Source organism: Sciurus carolinensis, chromosome 9 (assembly GCF_902686445.1).
Source record: "Sciurus carolinensis chromosome 9, mSciCar1.2, whole genome shotgun sequence".
Taxonomy (NCBI): Eukaryota; Metazoa; Chordata; class Mammalia; order Rodentia; family Sciuridae; genus Sciurus; species Sciurus carolinensis.
The window spans coordinates 91,537,395-91,564,802 of record NC_062221.1 but is presented as its reverse complement, the minus strand read 5'-3'; the positions used below and the strand labels follow the sequence as shown (position 1 = coordinate 91,564,802).

Below are 27,408 nucleotides of genomic sequence, written 5' to 3'. Positions count from 1 at the left end.
TATCTTATTTTAACATTTCACCAATTAAGAGGCTTACATTGGGAGTCATTATTCCTCAGAAACCAAGTTTCAATCTGTTTTTGGTACAGGGACTCAAATCAGGGTGTGTATATGCTAAGCAAGTAAGTCTACAATTTTGATCTACACCCTTTGCCCCAAGAAATGAACTTTTCTCAACTTTACGGTACATCTATTACCACGTAGACCCAACATGCCTGTTTTGGAACAAAAATTCAACACAACCTAAGTTACAGATACAACTTTATTTTAAAATCTGATCTGCAAATTTAGCGTTTTCCACCAACTCGGGGAGCAGAAACCTTCACAGGCTTCACAATCTTTTGCTTAGGTGCTGCCTTTGTGGGAGCCTGTAAAAAGATAATATGACATTACTTCATTAAACTTTTATCATCCACTTTTATGTCCTGATTTATTTACATATATGTATGTATATACTACATTGCCTGAATAATTTAACTGTATTCTTATTATAAACTTTTTTATATAACCCCCATATTAGAATTTCCATCTTCATAATGAAAGACAAAGACACACTGTACAGATTGGAGAACAAGGAGACACAATTGGCAAATGCAGTATGGGACTCTGAACTGTATCTAAATAGAAAAAGGATACTATTTTTATTAGGAGCATAGGACCAATATTAATTTTCTGGTTTAGAATTTTCATCATGGCAGAGAAAAGTGAAAAATCTTTGAGTCTAAAATTATTTAAAAATAAAAATCAAAAGCCATTTTATTTTCCCTGTTCCCAATACCTAACATTAACACTCACTGGTTCCTAGAAAGAAATCTGAACCAGTCACCCACCCAGAAATCCAATAAGCCTTGTATTCACTTCATTTACTACTCCTTGACTTAAAACAAAAACTTCCTGCTATGTTAAGAAATCCAAGAAAAACCCATAAATTACCTTAGCAGCAGCCATTGCTGTCTTTTTAGATGCCTGCTTAGCCTTTTTTGCTTCCTTGGCAGCCCTGTGGAGTAAAAGATAAATTTAGGCAAAGCACTTTACTCCTTAAGAGTACAACGAATTGAGGAGCTATAGTTTTAGAACTATCATATTGCTTCCTTCCTCATTTCTATTTGTTCATTTGTAGGTTAAGTCCAAAATCCAAGGGGATTATTAAACTTCATCATCAAGTTACCTTAATGTGTATTAGACTGTAAATTTAACTGCATATACCATTTACTTTGTTGTACTGGGAATTGGATTTACCACTGAGCTATATCCTTAGCCCTTTCAATTTTTTTAATTTTGAGATAAGGTCTTGCTAAATTGCTGAGCTGGCCTCAAACTTGCAATTCTCCTGTTTCAGCCTCCACAGTTGTTGGGATTACCAGCTGCCACAGGCTGAGGCAGGAGGATCCCAAGTTTAAGGATAAGCTCAGGAACCTAGCCGACCCTGTCTCTCATTAAAAACAAAATGGGCCAGGGAGGTAGCTCAGTGGTAAAGCACATCTGGGTTCAATCCACAGTACCAAAAAATTAAACAAATTAGACAATGTTGTAAATAAAACACAATCTGAAGTTTATCCCCAATGGTTGAAATGTTCAGTGAACCATTCCTTACCTGATCGCTTGCTCTCGTTGAGCCTTTCTAACTTCCGGTTTCTGATTCCTCTTGGCCATGATATCTGCAAGAGATGCACCAGTGATGGCCCTCTGAAATTTGACTGCACGTCGGGTTCTCTTCTTCTGAATTTCTTCCTACAGAACAAAAACACCAGAGCACACTTATTAAGTCTTTTAATTAGACTTAAAACTTTAAAAGACTTTTAAGAGAGGGCTAATGGGGGGGGACTGAGTTTACCAATATCCTTAAGACAATAAAAACAAAACTGAGTTGTTTAAAAAAAAAAAAAAAAAAAAAAAAAGGTCATCTTTTAAGACTCATACTCAACAACAACAAAATTCATGCCAGGGGCTGGGGTTGTGGCTCAGTGGGAGAGTACTTGCCTAACAAGTGTGAGGCACTGGGTTTGATTCTCAACCCAGTATATTCTCGATATATAAATAAATGAATAAAATAAAGGTCTATCAACATCTACAAAAATATTTTAAAAAATTCATGCCAATTATTTGAAATAAAATGTTAGCTTTCTACTTATGAATTGTTTAAATCGCCTATCATAAATCCTAGCCACTTTTGACAACTTTAAAAAAGATGACAAACTGAACTATTAGAAGGATTGAAAATGGCTTTAAAAATACTATTTATACATTTAAGAATCTACTTATGAGTAAGGTCCAGCAGTTCATCCTAGTTACTCAGGAGGCTGAGCAAGCCTATCTTCAAGGTTCATTTATAAGTTGGCTGGTTGTCAGCCTTTTTTAAGCCTGTATATTAACAGACTGAGCATCTGCAACCACAAAATCCAAACTTGCTCTAAAATCCAAAATTTTTTGAGCAACAAGTGGAAAATTCCACACCTAACCTCAGGTGAAAGGTTGTCAAAATGCAGGTACACTAAAAATATTTATAAAATATCTTTAGGCTACCTGTAAGAAACATAATGAATTGTGTTTAGACTAATGTCCTTTACCAAAATCTCATTATGTTTATCCACCTATTCCAAATGTATTAGGAATGCTTTAGGCATTCCATTATCAGAGATACTCCTTGCTTTAAGCATCTGGAATGACAACTATTCAACCTGTGCATTTTGTTATCCATTCTTCTAATGAACAGTCATCTTCACCTTTTGGCTATGGTGAACAGTGGTGCTATTAACATCAGTTTACAAGTTAATTGAGTACCTGTTTTCAGTTCTTTGTAACATCCAGCAATGAACAAGGGTTTGTTTCTCCTATCCTCACCAACACCTATAATATCCCATTTCTTTTGAAAATAGTCATCCTAATGGGTCTGTCAACTCCACTTTTAAATGGAACTAGTAATAATTTTACCTAGTGGAGATTGAACCCAGGGCCTCCAGCAAGTTAGGCAAGCACTCTGCCACTGAGCTATATCCCACCCCCAGTTTGTTTAAATTTTATTTTGAAATGGTCTGGCTGAGTTGTCTAGGCTGGTCTAAACTTCTGATCCTTCTCCCTCAGCCTCCTAAGCAGCTGGGATTATAGGTATGTACTACGATTCTTAATATATTTTATAACTGATGGTATTTCCCATCATACCTAGTAAAGTCTTCCACATAGGGGATGCTCACTAAATAAGCATAAATATTCCAAGTCCTCTGAATAGTAGTTGTAGTTCTACCACCACAACCAAAACTTTTTTCCTCACAAATCTCCTTCATCTAGCTAAAAGGACACCAGAAAGGGGTAGGGTCGCAAGGAACCCACCAAAAATTTATTTCAGACTTCAGGATGAGCCAGTATTTCATGTTGGGAGACTCCACTGATATCCCTACCTTACTGCTAATCCTGTAAGGACTATATTAAAAATCAAGTTGTAAGAAGACACAATTTTCACCCACTGAACACCTTTAACCTTTCCATTATGCTCTATAACCCAAATGTAACTAATTTAACTTATACAAAGGGATATTTGCAATTTCAACTCCATATTGCTAAGCCTAAGATGGAAAGGAGAGACTCTTACATCATCCTTTTTTCACTTCACTGTTTGATGCTTTAGATTTTACAAGCTTATTTGAATAACCCTCTCACTTGGTCACATGAGCGACAGAAACCAATACTTAGAGAGTTTTAATTTCTTCAGAGATTGCCCCACAACACCAAAGGGTGTTCCACTCACCGACTGGCCCTTCTTGTGCTTTCTTCTGTAGAGGACAGTCCAGTTTATCTGCCGAGGATTCCTCTTGGATAGGAATGCTGACTCGCATTTTGCATTAAGAAATTGGAAAACCTGATGTGACAAATCCAAAGTCATTAACTACCTAGCTAAACAAACAGGAGAAGCCGAGCTTGAAAACCCTACAAAATATTTTTAAGTACTCTTTTCTTTTATGAAATTGGGGATCACCGACACCAGTGAGCTTGGGTCATATGATTGTCATATGTTTCGTCTGTTCTCCTGAGGCAAAGTTGCGCTCTTACCAAGGGTGGGGTGTCAAATTCCGGGAATTCTGCCCTTTTCCCTCCCGGGATTCCAAAAGGACCTGGGGCCATAAAACAAGCAGATACCCCGATACCCCTGTTATTTCCCGTACACTACGTCATCAGTTACACAAACCGCTCCTCTTTCCCACCTGGCTCGCACTAGATTAAGGCTCAATACTGGTTCGCCTAGAAGTTTCTGATGCCAAGCTCACTCCATGCAGGGATCCCGAACCCTTTCAGAAACCAGCAGTCTGGTAGGAAATTAACCCGTTTAGACAGAAGTAGGTTGGCCTTTCCTTTTCTGAGCTCGAAAAGCCAAAGCGGCCTTTTACCTTTCCGTCGGTCCTGGCGTAGCGCCTCCCGTGTCCGGGGTATATCTTGTACCCGCTAAAACTGCACAGCTCGACCCTGTAACGAAAAGTGAAAACCCATTAAGGGGGCTGTTTACAGCAAATACAAGTCATGCCCAGGAGGCCGCAGAGGAGTTCTGCGCGCGGATGAAAGAGGATTGGGATTCAAGCTTACTTCATGGCGGTAGCTGCTGAGAAGGAGGAAAGATGGCGAAAAGAAGGAGAGCATCATGGGAAGAGACCTAATAAGGTCGTGAGGAAATCTCCTCCCCGAATCCCTTTCGCTGACCCGGGCGCTCGGTGATGACGTTACACACCGCGGTCAGGGATCTCGGCGTTCTGGGCTGTGGCGGGCTTGGGAGGAATTCCGCTAGATTGCTGGATGCCCTAAGGAGAGAGGAAGGAAGTGGCCTTGCAGGCCGCTCCTGTGGCCAGTCCGCCTCCTATGGCCAGGTGTTCTAGAGCCAACAGTTCTACGAGAAGGAATGTGAACGAAAGAGACTGGTGTCCCGTGTCCTCGCTCCTCTTCCTTTTGTATAGATTCACAGATGAATACCCCGCAGGTAAAACACAAGTCGCATTTTGCCTTCCGTGTTGACCCATTTCCAAAACCAATACATTTAAATTTTAGGAGCTGGGGTGTTGCAGAGTGGTAGAGCACGTGTTGCTCGAGCCGTGGGTTTAATTCCCACCACCCGAAAGAAAAAAATAAAAATTACGTTTAAAAGCAAAAAACAGGGAGGGGGAAATGCTGGGGAGTGATATTGGTCAAATTGTATTGTTATATTGTGTGCATGTACGAATATGTGACAACAAATCCCATCAGTATGTACAACTATAATGCACTAGTAAAAATGGAGAAAAATTAAAAAAATACGTCTGGAACTGTCTCCCAGCGTAATGGCACTTTGTGTTGATTATAATTAACGTTCATCGTGAGCTTTGTTCGTACCAGGATTTGTGCTAAAGAGTTTATATACTTTAGCTTATTCAGTTTACAAAGTTCCTACCGAGTATGTGAGGAGACTGCATAATTACGGTAGGAGTTCGATTGCAGCGAATGGTTGCTTAGGGAAGCTGAGGGACGTGATGGAGACTGAAGCTCTTGCCAGGCCTGTCGGGAGGACGCAGGTCTCAATTTTTTGAGCTTTTTTTGTGATACCAGATACTTAAGTATATGAAGGGGTACTGGCAAGAAGCAGTGGGAGACTGTCATGCATAATACATGAATAGGAAACAAATGAAATGATTTAAGTTGTGCTTTCTAACTATATAAGCAACTCACCCTAAAAATGTTTTGTAAGGTGGATGATTGAAGAGATTTGGAATGTTCAGTGAGATGACTAATGTCAAGAAAGGGTAGAATTATTGTTGAACCAGTCAAAAATGAATTAAAAGAGATATGTGTGGAATCAAAAGGCAGAACAAAGAATTTTTGTTCGACCAACTCTGACCAACTGTTGAAAATGCCTAGTGTACTTTGAAGGCGTTTGCTTCCTTAGTCTTCTATAGCTTTATGAACTGAGTCATGGGATTTTCATCCAACTATAGTCTAACTCATAGCTGATTTCAAAATGTTAGTTTTTTGGTTTTTTTTGGTACCTGGCATTGAACCCAGGGGCACATAACCACTGAGCCACATCCCCAGCCCTTTTTATTTTATGTTTTGAGGCAGTGTCTTGCTAAGCTGTTTAGGGCTTTGCTAAATTTCTGAGACTGGCTTTGAACTCATGATCCTCCTGCCTCAGCCTCTTGAGTCACTGGGATTACAGGCCTGTGTCACCATGCCTGGCAAATGTTTGATCTTTTAAAGAAAAAAAAATCTGAAATGGTCTTGGCTTCTGGTTGCAAGGCTCAGCTAGGATGTGAATAGGGGTAGAGTCAAGATCCACCTGTAGGATTGTAGTCCCATTTGCTGAACAGAATCTCAGAATTTCTGTCCCTTTCCAGCATTTTAGAAAGATTTTGGTGGTTTTGACCTTTGAAATTCATTATGGAAGGAAAAGCAGGAAACTGGGTCAGAGTTTTAACTGTATTTTACCCTTTCCTGAAGGGCATTCTTGAATTGGTATTTCAAGGGTTTTTTGTAACAGGCTAACCTGTATCACAATTTAAACTGTGATCTAAACACTCTTAGAGTTGGAAGAAATTATACAGAAACCCCTAAAAGAAACTTTCTTCCTGTTAATAAACACAACTTCAGTACCATCCATAATTTTTTTGCTAATTTTCTCTTTGCTTTCTATCATAGACAAAAGTCTCAGCTGCACTCAGTTCTTTCATTCACTTTTGGGGTAGTTCTGAACCAAATTTGGTGCTGCTCTTTTTAGCTTCTGTAACTTCTTTAGCAGTTTTAAACCGCAATAGGTAGATATGGTGGCATGTTCCTGTAGTCCCAGCTACTTGGGAGGCTGAGGCAGAAGGATCACTTGAACACAGGGGCCAGACTGGGGAACATAGTTTACCCTCATCACAAAAACAAAAACAAAATATGTTTTGGAGATAATTTGTTCACATAACCATAGATAATTCAGGGTGTAAGAAAAATATGATGTTGGGGGCTTGGTGAATGGTAGTATCATTGTCAAGGGAGAACAGAAAAAGGAGCAGGTTTCTGGGGGATGGGTCAGTTTTGAAAGGCTGGATTTAGTATTGCTCATAGTACAGGAAAATAGCTGTGTAGCAGGAAGTTCAGAGGATTGTTTAGGATATATTTTAGGAATAATGAACCTCTGGTGACAGTAGGCAATGTAGGATAACAATGTAGGATGTGACACTGAGACACATTAAAGTACCTATGGAACATTTTTTTTTTCACCTCCCAAAACATTCTTTAATAAAATTTAAATCTCTCAAGCTTCATATTTACAAATTTTAGGAAATAACAAGGGATGGAAGAACATGTGAATTGACTACAGAGATGAAGTTGGCAATATCTAGTGTGTGAGAAATAGGATAACAATTTTTTCAACAACATATAAACCGAGGAAAGATTAGAACCTAAAGACAGGACCAGCACAGAAATAATTTGCAGGGGCGAGTGAAAGTGAACTGGAAAAAGGTGTTGCTAAAGTACTAAAATATGAATCTATTTAGTTTTTTCTTCCCTCTATCCCTTGACCTTTTATAGTATTTTCTATTTGCAATTTAATGTTAAACTCTTAGACCAGGACACTAGGTCAGTGCAGCCTTTGCTGGTGCCCAGGTGCCCAGCATGTTGGCTTGCACTGAAGTGGCCGACCAGCTCTCAGTCCTGGCTACAACAGGCAGTGCCACAGCTGGGGACCATAAAGTCTAGCTAGCCATATTCCATTGCCTTCCTAGCCAAACCCACAGCAGACAAGCAAACTACCTCCCCACCCGCAATTTGTTCTGTACCCAAATCTTGAATGATTCATCAAATCAAATTTTGCTCAATTGGGGGACAAGGGACATGGGGGACATGACAGCAAGGGACATCCTGAAACTGCTGAATCAGCCTACAGAGCCATCAGGAAATAGGACTGCATTGAGCTGAGGCACCAAACCCAAGGTACTATTCTCTATTATCTCATTGTACTTCGCTTACAAACAAAATCAATGATGAAGTTAAGACTTTCAAGATAGAAGATGCAGAGTATTAAACCCGAGTATGGACCTCTCCTTAGTTTGGTGCCCTGTGCAACTATAGTGCTTGTGCTAATTGATGCTGGCTCTGCCCTTAGAAGAAATCTATGAACCTTGTCACTAATTGCAATGTATGGATTTTATTTAATCCCTGACTTTTTTTTTTTATTATTATTGTATACAAATGGGATACATGTTGTTTCTCTATTTGTACATGGAGTCAAGGCATACCATTTGTGTAATCATACGTTTACATAGGGCAATGATGTTTGATTCATTATTTTTTTCCCTTCCCCCCCACCCCTCTCACCCCTCTTTTCCCTCTATACAGTCCTTCTTTCCTTCATTCTTACCAACTCCTTATCCCTAACCCTAAACCTAACCCTAAACCTAATGCTAACCCTTCCCACCCCCCAATATATGTCCTCATCCGCTTATCAGCGAGATCATTCGTCCTTTAGTTTTTTGAGATTGGCTTATCTCACTTAGCATGATATTCTCCAATTTCATCCATTTGCCTGTAAATGCCATAATTTTATCATTCTTCATTGCGGAGTAATATTCCATTGTATATATATGCCACAGTTTCTTTATCCATTCATCAACTGAAGGGCATCTAGGTTGGTTCCACAATCTGGCTATGGTGAATTGAGCAGCTATGAACATTGATGTGGCTGTATCTCTGTAGTATGCTGATTTTAAGTCCTTTGGGTATAGGCCAAGGAGTGGGATAGCTGGGTCAAATGGCGTTTCCATTCCAAGCTTTCTGAGGAATCTCCGTACTGCTTTCCAGAGTGGCTGCACTAATTTGCAGCCCCACCAGCAATGTATGAGTGTTCCTTTTTCACCACATCCTCGCCAACACCTATTGTTGCTTGTGTTCTTGATAATCGCCATTCTAACTGGGGTGAGATGAAATCTTAGGGTAGTTTTGATTTGCATTTCCCTTATTACTAGGGATGTTGAACATTTTTTCATATATCTGTTGATTGCTTGTAGATCTTCTCCTGTGAAGTGTCTGTTCATTTCCTTAGCCCATTTGTTGATTGGATTATTTGTATTCTTCGTGTAGAATTTTTTGAGTTCTTTATAGATTCTGGAAATTAGCGCTCTATCTGAAGTATGGTTGGCAAAGATATTCTTCCACTCTGTAGGCTCTCTCTTCACATTGCTGATAGTTTCCTTTGCTGAGAGAAAGCTTTTTAGTTTGAATCTATCCCAGTTGTTGATTCTTGCTTTTATTTCTTGTGCTATGGGAGTCCTGTTAAGGAAGTCTGATCCTAAGCCAACAAGGTGAAGATTTGGACCTACTTTTTCTTCTATAAGATGCAGGGTCTCTGGTCTGATTCCGAAGTCCTTGATCCATTTTGAGTTGAGTTTTGTGTAGGGTGAGAGATAGGGGTTTAATTTCATTCTGTTGCATATGGTTTTCCAGTTTTCCCAGCACCATTTGTTGAAGAGGCTATCTTTTCTCCATTGCATATTTTTGGCCCCTTTGTCTAGTATGAGAAAATTGTATTTATTTGGGTTTGTGTCCATGTCCTCTATTCTGTACCATTGATCTACCTGTCTATTTTGGTACCAATACCATGCCATTTTTGTTACTATTGCTTTGTAGTAGAGTTGAAGATCTGGTATTGCGATACCCCCTGCTTCGTTCTTGCTACTTAGGATTGCTTTAGCTATTCTAGGTTTTTTATTCTTCCAGATGAATTTCATAATTGCTTGCTCTATTTCTGCAAGATACATCATTGGGATTTTAATTGGAATTGCATTGAATCTGTATAGCACTTTAGGTAGTATGGCCATTTTGACGATATTAATTCTGCCTTTCCAGGAACATGGGAGATCTTTCCATCTTCTAAGGTTTTCTTTAATTTTTTTCTTTAGTGTTCTGTAGTTCTCATTGTAGAGGTCTTTCACCTCTTTTGTGAGATTGATTCCCAAGTATTTTATTTTTTTCGATGCTATTGTGAATGGGGTAGTTTTCCTAATTTCTCTTTCTGAAGATTCATCACTTATGTACAAAAATGCATTGGATTTATGAGCATTGATCTTGTAACCTGCTACTTTACTGAATTCACTTATGAGTTCTAAAAGTTTTCTGGTGGAATTTCCAGGTTCCTCTAAATATATAATCATGTCGTCAGCGAACAGGGATAGTTTGAGTTCTTCTTTTCCAATTCGTATCCCTTTAATTTCTTTGGTTTGTCTAATTGCTCTGGCTAGAGTCTCAAGGACGATGTTGAATAGAAGTGGTGAAAGAGGGCATCCCTGCCTTGTTCCAGTTTTTAGGTGGAACGCTTTCAGTTTTTCACCATTTAGAATGATATTGGCCATGGGCTTAGCGTAGATGGCCTTTATAATGTTAAGGAATGTTCCCACTACCCCAATTTTTTCTAGTGTTTTGAGCATGAAGGGATGCTGTATTTTATCAAATGCTTTTTCTGCATCTATTGAAATAATCATGTGATTCTTAACTTTAAGTCTGTTGATATGGTGAATGACATTTATTGATTTCCGAATGTTGAACCAACCTTGCATCCCTGAGATAAAACCCACTTGATCGTGGTGCACTATCTTTTTAATATATATTTGTATGCGATATGCTAAAATTTTGTTGAGAATTTTTGCGTCGATGTTCATTAAGGATATTGGTCTGAAATTTTCTTTCCTCGATGTGTCTCTGTCTGGTTTAGGTATCAGGGTGATATTGGCTTCATAGAACGAGTTTGGGAGGGTTCCCTCCTCTTCTATTTCATGAAATACTTTGAGGAGTATTGGAATGAGCTCTTCTTTAAAGGTTTTGTAGAACTCGGCTGAGAACCCATCTGTTCCTGGACTTTTCTTTGTTGGTAGGCTTTTGATGACCTCTTCTATTTCATTGCTTGAAATTGGTTTATTTAAGTTGTGTATGTCCTCCCCGTTCAGTTTAGGTAATTCATATGTCTCTAGAAATTTGTTGATGTCTTCGAGGTTTTCTGTTTTGTTGGAGTATAGATTTTCAAAATAACTTCTAATTATGTTTTGTATTTCAGTCGTGTCTGTTGTGATGTTTCCTTGTTCATTCCGAATTTTAGTAATTTGAGTTTTCTCCCTCTTTCTCTTTGTTAGTGTGGCTAAGGGTTTATCAATTTTGTTTATTTTTTCAAAGAACCAACTGTTTATTTTGTTAATTTTTCCAATTGTTTCAATTTTGTTGATTTCGGCTCTGATTTTAACTATTTCCTGTCTTCTACTACTTTTGGTATTGGTCTGCTCTTCTTTTTCTAGGGCTTTGAGCTGTAGTGTTAAGACGTTTATTTGTTGATTTCTACTTCTTTTTTTGAATGCGCCCCATGAAATAAATCTTCCTCTAAGTACTGCTTTCATAGTGTCCCAGAGATTTTGATATGATGTGTCTTTGTTCTCGTTTACTTCTAAGAATTTTTTTATTTCCCTCCTGATGTCTTCTGTTATCCATTCATCATATAATAGTGTATTATTTAATCTCCAGGTATTGGAGAAATTTCTGTTTTTTATTCTGTCATTTATTTCTAATTTCAATCCATTATGATCTGATAGAGTACAAGGTAGTATCTCTATCTTCTTGTATTTGCTAACAGTAGCTTTGTGGCATAAAATATGGTCTATTTTAGAGAAGGATCCATGTGCTGCTGAGAAGAAAGTGTATTCGTTCTTTGTTGGATGGTATATTCTATATATGTCCGTTAAGTCTCAATTGTTGATTGTGTTATTGAGATCTATGGTTTCTTTATTCAATTTTTGTTTGGACGATCTATCCAGTGGTGAGAGAGGTGTGTTAAAATCACCTAGTATTATTGTGTTGTGGTCTATTTGATTTCTGGAATTGAGAAGGATTTGTTTGATGTACGTGGATGAGCCAATGTTCAGGGCATAGATATTTATGATTGTTATGTCTTGCTGATTTATGCTTCCCTTAAGCAGCATGTAATGTCCTTCTTTATCCCTTCTGACTAGTTTTGACTTGAAGTCCACATTATCTGAAATGAGGATGGATACTCCAGCTTTTTTGCTGTGTCCGTGTGCATGGTATGTTTTTTTCCATCCTTTCACCTTTAGTCTATGGGTATCTCTTTCTATAAGATGAGTCTCTTGCAGGCAGCATATTGTTGGATTTTTCTTTTTAATCCAATCTGCCAGTCTGTGTCTTTTGATTGATGAGTTCAGGCCATTAACATTCAGGGTTATTATTGTGATATGATTTGTATTCCCGGTCATTTGACTCATATTTGTTTTTTGACATGATTTGGTTTCTCCTTTATTTGGCTATTCCTTTAGGCTAGCACCTCCTGTTGCTGATTTGCATCGTTGTTTTTCATCTCTTCCTCATGGAATATTTTGCTGAGAATGTTCTGTAATGGTGGCTTTCTTCTTGCAAATTCCTTTAGCTTTTGTTTATCATGGAAGGATCTTATTTCATTGTCAAATTTGAAGGTAAGTTTTGCTGGGTATAAGATTCTTGGTTGGCATCCATTTTCTTTCAGGGCTTGGTAAATGTTGTTCCAGGCCCTTCTAGCTTTTAGGGTCTGGATTGAAAAATCTGCTGATGTTCTTATTGGTTTCCCTCTGAATGTAATTTGATTCTTTTCTCTCGTGGCCTTTAAAATTCTGTCTTTATTTTGTATGTTAGGTATCTTCATAATAATGTGCCTTGGTGTGGGTCTGTTGTAATTTTGTATATTTGGAGTTCTATAAGCCTCTTGTACTTGGTTTTCCATTTCATTCTTCAGATTTGGGAAATTTTCTGATATTATTTCATTGAATAGATTGTTCATTCCTTTGGTTTGTTTCTCTAAGCCTTCCTCAATCCCAATAATTCTCAAATTTGGCCTTTTCATGATATCCCATAATTCTTGTAGATTCTGTTCATGATTTCTTACCATCTTCTCTGTTTGGCCAACTTTGTTTTCAAGATTAAATATTTTGTCTTCAGTGTCTGAGGTTCTGTCTTCCAGGTGTTCTATCCTATTGGTTATGCTTTTCTATTGGTTAAGTTTTTAACTTGGTTTATTGTTTCCTTCATTTCAAGTATTTCAGTTTGTTTTTTTTTCAGTATCTAACTCTTTATTGAAATGATCTCTTGCTTCCCGTATTTGGTCTTTTAACTGTTGATTGGTGCGATCATTTAATGCCTGCATTTGCTCTTTCATCTCCTCATTTGCTTCTCTGATTGTTTTAATTATGTACATTCTGAACTCCCTTTCTGACATTTCTTCTGCTGTGCTGTCATTGGGTTTTATTGATGTAGTATCTAGGTTTGTTTGGGACATTTTCTTCCCTTGCTTTCTCATATTGGTCAGATGTCAGTGGGAATCTGAGATATTGCAGATTTCCTCTATTGGTTTATAGTGTCCTGGTAGATTTCCATGTATCACCTCCCAGACTTCAGTAGCCTGAAGTCTTGGAGGAACTTGATAATGCAGTGCTTCCGAAGAAAGCTGCCCCTAGCCCCTACTGGTTCCAGGACTTGGAGTTGGCTCTGTACGGAAAGGCTCTCACTGGGGGCCTGCACCGTGCAGCTGGCCATGTGGGGGGAGCCCACCGCTGGAGTGTGGAAGGCTACCTTGGGAAGACTCTAGCTGCCCTACCCTGCTATGATAAGCCACCCCTATCTGTGCCTGGCGCCCAGGCCAAGTTTCACCCAGTGGGGGAGACTCACCCCGTGACTCTATTTTTGTCCAAGTCTCTCGATGACTCCCCTTCTTGAGTCCTGGGTTCTGGAGCGACTGGAGATGCAGTCACCCTCTAGGTCGCCATCTTGGATCGCCCTGTGGAAAGAGCCTGCGGCCGGAGTGGGCAGAGCCGCCTGAAGAAGTCTCTGGCTGCCCTGCCCTGATCCCAGAGTCTGCTTGTGGATCGAAGCTCTCCCTTGGCTCCGGGTGTAGAAAAGCTCTCACTGGGCGGTCTGTTCCAAGAAGCTAGCCTTGAAAGGCACCTCCCACCGCAGGGATCCAGGCTGCTCGGGGAGGTCGCTGGCTGCCCTGTCCTGGTCCCTGAAGCCACTTGCGGCCAGAGTATGCCGCGCTGGCTCCGGGACTTGGAGCTTGTTCTGATCAGAAAGGCTCTCAGTAGGGGTCCTGCTCCGAGAACCTGGAGAAGCTGGCTGTGTGGGAGGGGCCCAGCACCGGAGTGCGCAGGGCTGCCTGTGGAAGACTCTAGCTGCCCTGCCCTGCTCCGATAAGCCACCTCTATCTGGGCCTGCCACCCGGGCCGAATTTTACCCAGTGGGCAGTCTCTCAATGCCTCCCCTTCTTAACTCCTGGGTTCTGGAGTGACTGGGGATGCAGTCCCCCTGTAGTCCGCCATCTTGGATCGCGCCTAATCCCTGACTTGAACAAACAAGCTAGACAGACTAACAGGGCAATTTGAATATGTTTTTTTTTTTTTTTTCTGGTACTAGGGATTGAACCAGGGCCTTGTGCTTGCAAGGCAGGCACTGTACCAACTGAGCTATCTCTCCAGCCCTGGAATTTTTTTATATCAATATTTATTATTAATTTTTAGGTGTTACAATCATACTGTTATATATTTAAGTCCTATAATTTAGTCCTGAAAAATAGAATAAGCACTATTTGTATTATTTTGTAATTTAAAAAAGCCTTTTAGGGGCTGGGGCTGTAGCTCATTGGCCTAGCGCTTATCTAACGTGTGAGGCACTGGGTTCAATCTTCAGCACCACATAAAAAATTAAATAAAGACATTCTGTCCATCTACAACTACAAAAAAAGAAAAAAAGCATTTTAAGGAATTGAGGATATATAGCTCAGTGGCAGAGCACATGCTTAACATTCTTAGACCCTGGTTTCATCTCCAGTACCACATACCCACACAAAAATTTTATTTATTTATGTACTTGTAGTGCTGGGGTTTGAACTCAGGACCTTGTACACGCTAGACAAGCACTCTCACTGAGCAACACTCACCCTCCCCAAATATTCTAAAGGAAAAAGAACAACTTCATATAATAATGTTTATAACATATTCATCTATAATAGTCAAATATAGCAAAGTCTAGGTGTCCATTAATAGATAAATATATAAATAAAATATAATATACATTTATTTAATGTACTGTTACTTAGTAACGATACATCGACACTGATCAGTACCACGCATTATGTTAACTAAAAGCCTTTCACAAAAAAGTAAATACTGTGTACCTTCATATATATCAAGTTCTACATTGTACAAAGCTAACCTATAGTGGGGGAAATATCAGATTAGTGGTTGAGTGACTGTCGAGGGAAGGAGTGACTGGAAGGAGGAAACTATGTTAATGGTAATGTATATTTCGATGGGTTAATTACAGCTTGTCAAAAAATATTCAAGATTTGAACATTTAATTTATAAATTTTACTGCAAAAGAGGAAACTAGAGAGGCATTTAGCACTAGTGTAATACATGCTGAAGTGTTTAAAGATAGGTATATTTTACATCAAAAACATGGTGAATTAATGGCTAGATATGTGACAAAACAAATAGAGTAAAATGTTGATAACAGGCTGAGATTGATAGGTATGTAAGTGTTCACTGTAAAATTCTTCCCAATTTTCCATTTGAAGTTTTCATATTTGGGGGAACTAAATAAAGGGAGCCCTCTTGTGGAAAAGTCTAGTATTGCTGATTGTCTCAAAAAAGCAAACCTAAGCATGGCTTGATGGTTCAAGCCTGTAGTACCAGCAGCTCAAGGGGATCTCAAGTTCAAAGCCAGCCTTACCAATTTAGTGAGGCCCTAGGCAACTCAGCAAGACCATCTCTAAATAAAATATAAAAAAGGACTGGGGATGTGACTCAATGGTTAAGTGCCCCTGGGTTCAATCCCTGGTACCAAAACAAATAAACAAACCAACCAACAAAGCATGGTTTTTATATGATTTGATACATAATAATTACTTATTATTTTTCACGTACTCTGTGGATTTGAGGGAATGGGTAATGGGAATTGATCCTAGGGACATTTTACCACTGAACTATTTGTTTTCCCAGTCCTATTTGTTTTCTAATTTAGTTGCTAAGACTGGACTAGAACTTGTAATCCTCCTGCCTCATCTCCCTGAGTTGCTGATATTACAGACATGTGCACTGTATCTGGATTACTCTATTGATTTTTCTCACATGCTCAAGTTGTCCTCTTTGACTGGAAATCTTTCTTCCCCTTCACTGATTAACATCCTACTTAGATATACTTAGATTTCATTAGAATAGATGTTGGCAAGCTTTTCCTGTAAAGGAATGGATAGTGAATATATTAGGCTTCATGGGCTGAGAGGCAGAATTGAAGATATTCCACAGGTACATATAGTACAAGAAAGATAAACAATGTCCACAACACTTTAATTGGTAAAATTTAAAGTATAATAATATTCAGTACAAATTTTTGTGAAACAGGTCTACTAATGAGAAATCCTTTCTTCAGATTTTTTCTGTTTTTCAGAGTTGAAGAATAATATTTTTCTTAACTAGGTTTCAAAGTTGTTTATTCCCTGTCATCAAAATTAATTGCAAATGTTCATCTGACAGTCCTGATCTGTAATGAGATTTTATAAATTTCATCTTTGAAAAATACCTTTTCATATGGATAGGCACTTCCCAATTGATATCAATCCAAAGGCATATAATTTAAATTGAACATATGATTTCTTGGACGTCAATTATAGAATATATTGTTCTTTTGATATTTGCCTTTTTATAGTCATATTAATCATTTTCAACTGAAGTTTAGGTCAAAGCTCTTCAGTTTCACTGATTTTAAAACATGAAAATTTCTTTTGCACTTGCATTGAAATCCTAAAGGACTGCTAAGACTGTAGTTTGAGCTTAAAAAAATGTAATCACTGCAAAACTTGTATGAGGATAGAAATTTTCTTTTTTTAAAATTATTTTTTTTAAATTTTATTTTTAACAGTGCATTTTGATTCATTGTATACAAACAGGGTACATCATTTCATTTCTATGGTTGTACATCATGTAGATTCATACCATTCGTGTAATCATACATGTATATAGGCTAATGATGTCTGTCTCATTCCACCATTTTTCATACCCCGCTCCCTCTCATTTCCTTCTACATAATCTAAAGTTCCTCCATTCTTCTCTCATTCCCCCCCATTATATATCATCATCCACTTATCAGGGAAAACATTTGGCCTTTAGATTTTTGGGATTGGCTTATTTTACTTAGCATGATATTCTCCAATTCCATCCATTTATCTGCAAATGCCATAATTACTGTTTTTTATGGCTGAATAATTTTCCATTGTGTATATGTACCACAGTTTCTTTATCCATTCATCTCTTGAAGGACATCTAGGTTGACTCTACGATCTAGCTATTGTGGATTGATCTGGGGATGCCCTCTTTCACCACTTCTATTCAACATTGAAACACTAGCCAGAGCAATTAGACAGACCAAAGAAATTAAAAGGATACAAATAGGAAAAGAAGAACTCAAGCTGTCACTAGTTGCCAATGACATGATTCTATATTTATAGGATCCAAAAACTCCACTAGGAAACTTCTAGAACTAGAACTAATAAATGAATTCAACAAAGTAGCAGGATATAAAATCAATCCATATAAATCTAATGCATTTTTATTCATAAGTGATGCATTCTCTGAAAGAGAAATTAGGAAAACCACTCCATTCACAATAGCCTCAAAAAAAAAAAAAATACTTGAGTAACAAAAGAGGTGAAAGACCTCTACAATGAAAACTACAGAACACTAAAGAAAAAAATTGAAGAAAACCTTAAAGATGGAAAGATCTCCCATGTTCTTAGATAGGCAGAATTAATATTGCTTTTTATCTTGTAACACAATATTACTTTTTATGTGTCATAAGTGCTATTTTGTCTTGTAATTTAAGGTTGAATTTATTAAGAAGTATTATCAAGTGATCAGAATTAACAAACTACCAAGAATGAATTCCCACCATGTCACTCAGTGTTCCATATAATGATTAAGACAGATTCTTCATTTGGAAAAATTTTAATCTTGACCTTGAGCTTTTTAAAAAAAATCATGATTAAAACATCACTGCTGTGCAACAAGTTAAATCAGGATATTCTGCTATTTTGACAAAACTTCATGGGCTGACGACAGTTATGTTCATGAGTTATTGTTGATACTGCTCATTCAGCAATACATAGGAGATTCAGATTCTTTCCAGTGTATCTATTGATTAAAAATATAAAACTTAAATGCTTTCATTTTCATTAGGCATGAAAGTCTGTGAAACCAAGACTTTTAAAAATATTCTTGCCTATTTTGTGCTATTTGTGAATTAGCCTCCATAAGACTGTTTCTTCAGTCAGTTCAAACACTGACTCATTGAATAAACAGAAACAAATGAACTTTGACAGAAATACCCATCAACTCATTAAGAGTCAAGGAAATCATTTACTTTTATTTTTAAATTGACTACTAATATTGTTCCCTGGGTCCTTAACACTTTAAGTAACTGTTATCACCTAAAGATCTTAAGTTTATCTGTAACACATTTTTTTTCAGTTGCTGTAATCAAACATCATTTAATTAACATGCCATGAATAAGTTTTGTTTTGTTTTGTTTTTTTTGCCTGACAAATGAACCACTTGGATGCTTATTTAGATTTGAGTCCTATTTCATTTTTTAAATTTTTGTGAAGAAATTCTATAATGAAATATTTTGTATGGTTTTTCTTTTTTTGTTTTTTGGTAGTGGGGTGGAACCCATGGGCCCTTTACCAGTGAGACTTTTATTTATTTATTTATTTATTTATTTATTTATTTATTTATTTGAGACAGGGTCTTGCTAAGTTGCTGAGGCTGGCCTCCCAACTTGCAGTCCTCCTGCCTCAGCCTCCAAAGTTGTTGGAGTTACAGGTGTGCACCACCATACCTGACTCTAACTTTTCTGACTATTTTCCATGATTTGGAAATATTGTGATGACCACATACTTTGGTAATGTCAGCATATATAATATTTTTAGCACAGTTTTAATTTAATTTGCATAATAAACAATTCTTTGCCATCCAATTTGATAACACTATCTACTCATCCTTCATTATATTTTAAAGATGGAATATTTTAAGTCAATTTTTCTCTATTTCTTTAATGTTTAAGAATGGGTTTAGCTGTGTTGTCTAGATTGGCCTTGAATTCCTAGACTCAAACAGTCCTTCTGTATTAATCTCCTTGATACTCAATCCTTGTCCCCAATATGAATCCAATGATGAGTTCTCAGAAAAAGTAGAAAAAAAGTTTTACTGATTTTCTAGCAAACAAGCAATCAGCAGATTCACATCTTAGAGACTGCCATTCTAACTGCTAGGGGCGACAGAGGGCTGCTTTCCATGTATCAATACTTTCCAAGTATCAATATTGGTAGATCTAATTAATGGTCAGCTTATATCCTTGAGATAGCTGCTGTTTCAATTTCCAGGTCCAGACTGTGTTTCCTTTTTCCTTTTTGTTACTGGGGATTGAACCCAGTGGTGGTTTGCCATTGAGCTACATCACCCGCCCTCCCTGCCTGAATTTACTAGGATGCTTTCAATGACCAGGACCTCTTTCATACTAGGTAAGCACTCTACCACTGAACTAAACTCACAGCTCCTTGTTAAAAATTTGAGACAGGGTCTGGCTAAGTTGTTCAGGCTGTCCTCAAACTTGGAATCCTCTATCTTCAGCCTCCCTAGTAGCTGGGACTGTAGACATGTGCCACCGCATCCAGTCAAAATAAATTTTCTTTCTCCTCTGTGTGTGTGCAGTCCTCCTGCCTCAGCCTCCTTGAGTTGCTGGTACTATAGGCACAGTGTGCTTTCCCTTAGCCACATCCATAGCCCCCTATATTATTTTTTAAAAGAAAATACTTCTTGAAGAATAAAGTAAAAGACTAATTTATAATTCTTGGAATATATTCTTTTCAAATTAAATTGAAAAACTTGTGTAACATTCTGTGCACAAGCAACTCTGTGGCAAGCTTATGGCCATAATCACTGTGTAGTTAGATCTCTGTATTAGCTGCACTGCTATATGCCATAGTGGATCATCTTTTCTATTAGTAGGCACCTAATTTACCCATACTCTAAATGTTGCCTCTCCTTTAGAGAAATGCTCTCAAGAAATTAACTAATTTTTCTTTTTCTTTCTTTCTTTCTTTTTTTTTTTTTTTTTTGGTACCTGGCATTGAACCCAGGGATGCTCAACCACTGAGCCACATCTCCATCCTATTCTGTATTCCATTTTATTATATGTATTTATTTATTTATTTTACAGACTGTATTCGTTGTACACAAATAACTTTTCATTTCTATGGTTGTACACAATGTAGATTCACACCATTCATGTAATCATAAATATACATAATAGAGTAATACTGTCAATTTCATTCTATTATATTTCCGTGCCCCAACCCTCCCACCCCATTTTCCTCTACACCATCCAAAGTTCCTTCATTCTTCTCTTCCCCCTCACCACTCCCCCTCGTTATATATCGTCATCCACTTATCAGAGAAATATTCAACCTTTGGTTTTATGGGCTTGGTCTATTTCACTTAGCATGATATTTTCCAACTTCATCCATTTACCAGAAAATACCATAATTTTATTCTTTATAGCCAAGTAATATTCCATTTTATATATACCACAGTTTCTTTATCCATTTGCCAATTGAAAGGCATCTAAGTTGGTTCCACAATCTAGCTATTGTGAATTGAGCTGCTATGAACATTGATGTGGCTGCATCACTGTAGTGTGCTGATTTTAAGTTCTTTGGGTATAAACCAAGGAGTGGGATAGCTGGGTCAAATAGTGGGTCCATTCCAAGCTTTCTGAGGAATCTCCACACTGCTTTCCAGAGTGGCTGCACAAATTTGCAATTCTACCAGCAATGTATGAGTGTTCCTTTTCCCCCACATTCATGCCAACACTTATTATTGCTTGTGTTCTTGATAATAGCCATTCTAATTAGAGTTAGATGAAATCTCAGGGTGGTTTTAATTTGCTTTTCTCTAATTACCAGGGATGATGAGCACTTTTTCATATATTTGTTGATCACCTGTTTATCCTCTTCTGTGAAGTGTCTGCCCAGTTCCTTAGCCCATTTATTGATTGCATTCTTTGCATTTTGGGTGTAAAAGTTTTATAAGTTCTTTATTAAACTCTGGAGATTACTGCTCTGTCTGAAGTGTGTGTGGAAAAGATTTTCTCCCACTCTGTAGACTCTCTTTTCACATTATTGATTGTTTCCTATGCTGAAAAAATGCGTTTTAGTTGGAATCTATCCCATTTATTGATTCTTGCTTTTATTTCTTGCGCTATGGGGTTTTGTTAATGAACTCTGGTCCTAAGCCATTGTGATAGAGAGTCAGGCCTACTTTTTCTTCTATGTGGTGAAGGGTCTCATGACTAATTCCTAGATCCTTGATTCATTTTGAGTTGAGTTTAGTACAGGGTGAGAGGTAGGGGTTTAGTTTCATTCTGTTGCATATGGATTTCTAGTTTTCCCAGCACCATTTGTTGAAGAGGCTATCTTTTCTCCATTGTAAGTTTTTGGCACCCTTGTCTAGTATGAGGTTACTGTACTTATGTGGGTATGTCTCCATGTCTTCTATTCTGTACCATTGATCTACCTGTCTATTTTGGTGCCAGTACCATACTGCTTATGTTACTATTGCTCTATAGTAGAGTTTAAAGTCTGGTATTGTGATACCTCCTGCATCACTCTTCCTGCCCAGGATTGCTTTGGCTCTTCTGGGTCTTTTGTTCTTCCAGATGAATTTCATGATTGCTTTTTCTATTTCTATGAGATATGTCATAGAGATTTTAATTGGAATTGCATTAAATCTGTATAGCACTTTTGGAAGTATGGCCATTTTGACAATATTAATTCTGCCTATCCAAAAAGATGGGAGACCTTTTCATCTTCTAAGGTCTTCTTCAATTTCTTTCTTTAATATTCTGTGAATTTCCTTGTAGAGATCTTTCACCTCTTTAGTTAGAGTGATTCCCAAATATTTTATTTTATTTTTTTGAGGCTGTTATGAATGGAGTTGTTTTCCTCATTTCTCTTTCAGATGTTTCATTGCTTATGAATAAAAATGCTTTAGAGTAATGCATGTTGATTTTATAACCTGCTATTTTGCTGAATTCATTTATGAGGTCTAGAGGTTTTCTGGTGGAGTTTTTTGGATCCTCTAAACAGAGAATCATATTATCAGCAAATAGTGACAGCTTGAGTTCCTCTTTTGCAATTTATATCCCTTTAATTTCTTTAGTCTGTCTAATTGCTCTGGCTAGTATTTCAAGGATGATGTTGAATAGAAGTGGTGAAAGAGGGCATCCCTGTCATGTTCCAGTTTTTAGGGGGAAAGCTTTCAGTTTTTCTCCTTTGAGAATGATGTTGGCTGTGGGCTTAGCATAAATAGCCTTTACATATGTTAAGGTATTTTCCTACTATCCCTATTTTTTCTAGTGTTTTGAGCATGAAGGGGTGTTGTATTTTGTCAAACACTTTCTCTGCATCAATTGAAATAACCATGTGATTCTTTTTTTTTTTTTTTTTTTTAACCATGTGATTCTTAACATTAAGTCTATTGATGTGATGAATTACATTTATTGATTTCCGGATGTTGAACCAACCTTACATTCCCAGGATGAACACCATTTGATCATATTGCACTATCTTCTTAATATGTTTTTGGATGCAGTTTACCAGGATTTCGTTAAGGATTTTTGCATCTATATTCATCAGAGATGTCAGTCTAAAATTTTTTTTCCTTGATATGTCTTTGACTGGTTTATGTATGAGGGTGATACTAGCTTCATAGAATGAGTTTGGGAGGGTTCCCTCCTTTTCTGTTTCCAGGAATACTTTGAGAAGTAATGGAATGAGTTCTTCTTTGAAGGTCTTGTAGAACTTGGCTGAGAAGCCATCTGGTCCTGGGCTTTTCTTAGTTGGTAGGCTTTTGATGGCTTCTATTTCATTGCTTGAAATTGATCTGTTTAAATTGTGTATGTCCTCCTGGTTCAGTTTGGGAGGATCATATGTCTCTAGAAATTTGTTGATGTCTTCGGTATTTTCTATTTTGTTGGAGTGTAGATTTTCAGAGTAGCTTCTCATTATGTTATATATATTAGTGGTGTCTGTCATGATATTTCCTTTCTCATCACGAATTGTAGTAGTTTGAGTTTTCTCTCTCCTTCTCTTTGTTACTGTGGCTAAGGGTTTGTTTATTTTGTTTACTTATTCAAAGAACCAACTTTTCGTTTTGTCAATTTTTTGAGTTGTTTCTTTTGTTTCAATTTCATTGATTTCATCTCTGATTTTAATTATTTCCTGTCTTCTACTACTTTTCCTGTTGTTCTGTTCTTCTTTTTCTAGGCCTTTGAGCTGTATTATTAGGTCATTTAGTTGTTGACTTTTTATTGTTTTCTTGAATGCTCTCCATGCAAGGAATTTTCTTCTTAGTACCGCTTTCATAGTGTCCCAGAGATTTTGATATGTTGTATCATCATTCTCATTTACCTCTAAGAATTTTTTTATCTCTTTCCTGATATTTTCTGTTATCCATGCTTCATTCAATAGCATATTATTTAGTCTCCAGGTATTGGAGTAATTTCTGTTTTTTATTTTGTCATTGATTTCTAATTTTATTCCATTATGATCTGATAGAACACAAGGCAGTATCTCAATTTTTTTGTATTTTCTAAGGGCTACTTTGTGGCATAACATGGTCTATTTTCAAGAAGGTTCCATGTGCTGCTGAGAAGTGTATTCACTCCTCGATGGATGGAATATTCTGTATATATCTGTTAAGTCTAAGTTATTGATTGTATTATTGAGTTCTGTGGTTTCTTTGTTTAGTTTTTGTTTGTACGATCTATCCACCAAAAATATGCAATGGAGAAAAGATAGCCTCTTCAACAAATGGTGCTGGGAAAACTGGAAAACCATATGCAACAGAATGAAACTAAACCCCTATCTCTCACCCTACACAAAACTCAACTCACAATGGATCAAGGACCTTGAAATCAGACCAGAGACCCTGCATCTTATAGAAGAAAAAGTAGGTCCAAATATTCACCTTGTTGGCTTAGGATCAGACTTCCTTAACAGGACTCCCATAGCACAAAAAATAAAAGCAAGAATCAAAAACTGGGATAGATTCAAACTAAATAGCTTTCTCTCAGCAAAGGTGACTATCGGCAATGCAAAGAGAGAGCCTACAGAGTGGGAGAATATCTTTGCCACTCATACTTCAGATAAAGCACTAATTTCCAGAATATATAAAGAACTCAAAAAACTCTACACCAAGAATACAAATAACCCAATCAACAAATGGGCTAAGGATATGAACAGACACTTCACAGAAGAAGATCTACAAGCAATCAACAAACATATGAAAAAATGTTCACCATCTTTAGTAATAAGAGAAATGCAAATCAAAACTACACTAAGATTTCATCTCACCCCAATTAGAATGGCGATTATCAAGAATACAAGCAACAATAGGTGTTGGAGAGGATGTGGGGAAAAAGGTACACTCATACATTGCTGGTGGGACTGTAAATTAGTGCAGCCACTCTGGAAAGCAGTGTGGAGATTCCTTAGAACTCTTGAAATGAACCTACCATTTGACCCAGCTATCCCATTCCTTGGCCTATACCCAAAGGACTTAAAATCAGCATACTACAGAGATACAGCCACATCAATGTTCATAGCTGCTGAATTCACAATAGCCAGACTATGGAACCAACCTAGATGCCCTTCAATTGATGAATGGATAAAGAAACTGTGGTATATATATATATATATACAATGGAATATTACTCAGCTATAAAGAATAATAAAATTATGGCATTTGCAGGAAATGGATGAAATTGGAGAATATCATGTTAAGTGAGATAAGCCAATCTCAAAAATCCAAAAGACAAACGATCTAACTGATAAGCGGATGATGACACATAAAGGGGGGTGGGAGGGGAGCAAGAATGGAGGAAGGAGGGACTGTATAGAGGGAAAAGAGAGGTGGGAGGGGTGGGGGGAAGGAAAAAATAACGGAATGAATCAAACATCATTACTCTGTGTAAACGTGAATATGCAAATGGTATGCTGTTACTCCATGTACAAACAGAAACAACATGTATCCCATTTGTTTACAATAAAAATAAATTTAAAAAATATTAATTCTCAAAAAAAAAAATAAAAGATCTATCCAGTGGTGACAGCACTGTGTTAAAGTCACCCAGAATTATTGTCTTATGGTCTGTTCGATTCCTAGAATTGAGAAGGATTTGTTTGATGTACATGGATGCACTGTTGTTTGGGGCATAAATATTTATGATCGTTATGTCTTCCTGATTTATGGTTCCCTTAATCAGTATGAAATGTCCTTCTTTTTCCCTTCTGACTAACTTTGGCTTGAAGTCCACTTTATCTGAAATAAGGATGGAAACCCCGCTTTTTAACTGAGTCCATGTGCATGGTAGATTTTTTTCCCATCCTTTCACCTTTAGTCTGTGGATGTCCTTATCTATGAGACAAGTCTCTTGAAAGTAGCATATTTTGGGTCTTTCTTTTTAACCCAATCCGCCAGTCTATGTCTTTTGATTGATGAGCTTAGGCCATTAACATTCAGGGTTATTGTTGAGATATGATTTGTATTCCCAGTCATTTGGGCTTATTTTTGGTTTTTATCTTGACTTGTTTTCTCCTTTGATTGGTTTTTCTTGTAAGGTAGTAGTTCCTCCCTTTGTTCACCTACATTGTTTTTCATTTCCTCCTCATGGAATATTTTGTTGAGAATATTCTATAGCGCAGGCTTTCTATTTGTAAATTATTTTAGCTTTTGTTTATCATGGAAGGATTTTATTTCATCTTCAAGTCTGAAGGTTAGTTTTGCTAGGTATAGGATTCTTGGTTGGCAACCATGTTCTTTCAGAGCTTGAAATATATTGTTCCAGGCCCCTCTTGCTTTTAGAGTGTGAGCTGAGAAATCATCTGATATCTGAATTGGTTTCCCCCTATGTGTAATCTGATGCTGTTCTCTCGCAGGCTTCAAAATCCTATCTTTATTTTGTATGTGAGGCATTTTCATTATAAGGTGCCTTTTTGTGGATCTGTTGTGATTCTGTGTGTTTGGTGTTCTGTAAGCCTCTTGTATTTGATTTTCCGTTTCATTCTTCAGGTTTGGGAAATTTTCTGATATTATGTCACTGAATACATTGTTCATTTTGGTTTCTCTTTGCCTTCCTCAATCCTGATAACTCTTAAATTTGGTCTTTTCATGATGTTCCCTAGTTCTTGGAGGTTCCGTTCATGATTTCTTACCATCTTCTCTATTTGCGCAACTTTATTTTCAGGATTAAATATTTTGTCTTCATTGTCTGAGGTTCTGTCTTCCAAGTGATCTAGTTTGTTGGTGATGCTTTCCATTGAGTTTTTTATTTGGTTTATTGTTTCCTTCATTTCAAGGATTTTTTTTGTTGTTTTTTTTGTTTTGTTTTGTTTTTTAGAATCTCTCTTTGTTGAAATGATCTTTTGCTTCCTGCAGTTGCTGTTTCTATGCTTATTGGAATGATCATTCATTGCCTGCATTTGCTCTCTTATCTCATCCTTTGCTTCACGAATCATTTTAATTATGTATATTCTGAACTCCTTTTCCGACATTTCTTCTACCATGCTGTCGCTGGATTCTGTTAATATAGAATCTAGGTTTGTTTGGATCATTTTCTTCCGTTGTTTTTTCATGTTGTTCATGTATCTTCCCCTCTAGCAGTGCAGATCTGGGGTATTGCCGTTTGCCCCCTATAGGCTTATAGTGACCCTGTAGGTTTCCAAAACCTTTTCTTTAAGGGGGAGATCAATATTAGCAGTGCCCAGTACAGACAATATGTAGCCCTAAACCAAATAGCCCCTATGAAAACATTAACAATATTGTCATAATAAACAGAATGAGTTCAATTATTATCTATAGTATAACAAATAGATTTGCAATAAGGTCTTAGGACATGTTTTGGCTGCAAAGTTTTAGTCATCACAGTAACCACTGGTCTATAGGAGGTCAGCTTGAGCACAGTCAGGAGGGCCTCTCTTTATGTCTTAGCAACTGCCCAAATCAACTGCCAAGGACATCCTGTTATCTAGCTAGGCTTGCTTCAGCTCGTCAGCAGCTTTTCATCTATAACCCCTTTTTAGCATCAGCAACTCTGGCAACTTTTTAAGTTAACTCATTGGGGCCTTACATGACCAGGTTCTCTAATTAGAGGTGTGCGTATAAATATATATAGAGTTGTGTCCTGCATAATGACATTTTAGTCAAAGACATGCCACATACACAACAAAGGTCTCATAAGATTATGACGGACCAGAACAATTTCTATGGCTTAGTGAACTAA

General features: G+C 37.4%; 2 protein-coding genes across 3 annotated transcripts in view; one reads left to right on the top strand and one right to left on the bottom strand.

The window, feature by feature from the left end:
• Positions 1-244: 244 nt before the first annotated feature.
• Positions 245-4,652, bottom strand: Rpl24 (ribosomal protein L24). Its single transcript, XM_047565428.1, has 6 exons — positions 4,573-4,652; positions 4,380-4,455; positions 3,743-3,853; positions 1,595-1,731; positions 934-997; positions 245-368 (listed from the first exon to the last, which is right to left on the bottom strand). Exons 1-6 carry the CDS (start codon positions 4,575-4,577, stop codon positions 288-290), a joined length of 474 nt encoding a protein of 157 aa, XP_047421384.1. The 5' UTR covers positions 4,578-4,652; the 3' UTR covers positions 245-287.
• The window catches only part of Cep97 (centrosomal protein 97), a 63,274-nt gene continuing 39,590 nt past the window's right edge, over positions 3,725-27,408 (top strand). Inside the window, exon 1 of one of the 2 annotated variants that reach the window (XM_047565426.1) lies at positions 3,725-4,960. The gene's annotated coding sequence lies outside the window, so the exon portion shown is untranslated. The remainder of the gene's footprint in view (positions 4,961-27,408) is intronic. The other variant, XM_047565425.1, reaches the window with a different exon arrangement.

Bases quoted from the DNA above. Each gene is read 5' to 3' on its own strand.
- Rpl24 (XM_047565428.1), bottom strand. The intron at 3,854-4,379 runs GTAAAAGGCCGC...TTGTCACATCAG, and splicing joins ACGCCAGGACCGACGGAAAG to GTTTTCCAATTTCTTAATGC. The intron at 998-1,594 runs GTAAGGAATGGT...TTTACTCCACAG, and splicing joins CAACGAGAGCAAGCGATCAG to GGCTGCCAAGGAAGCAAAAA.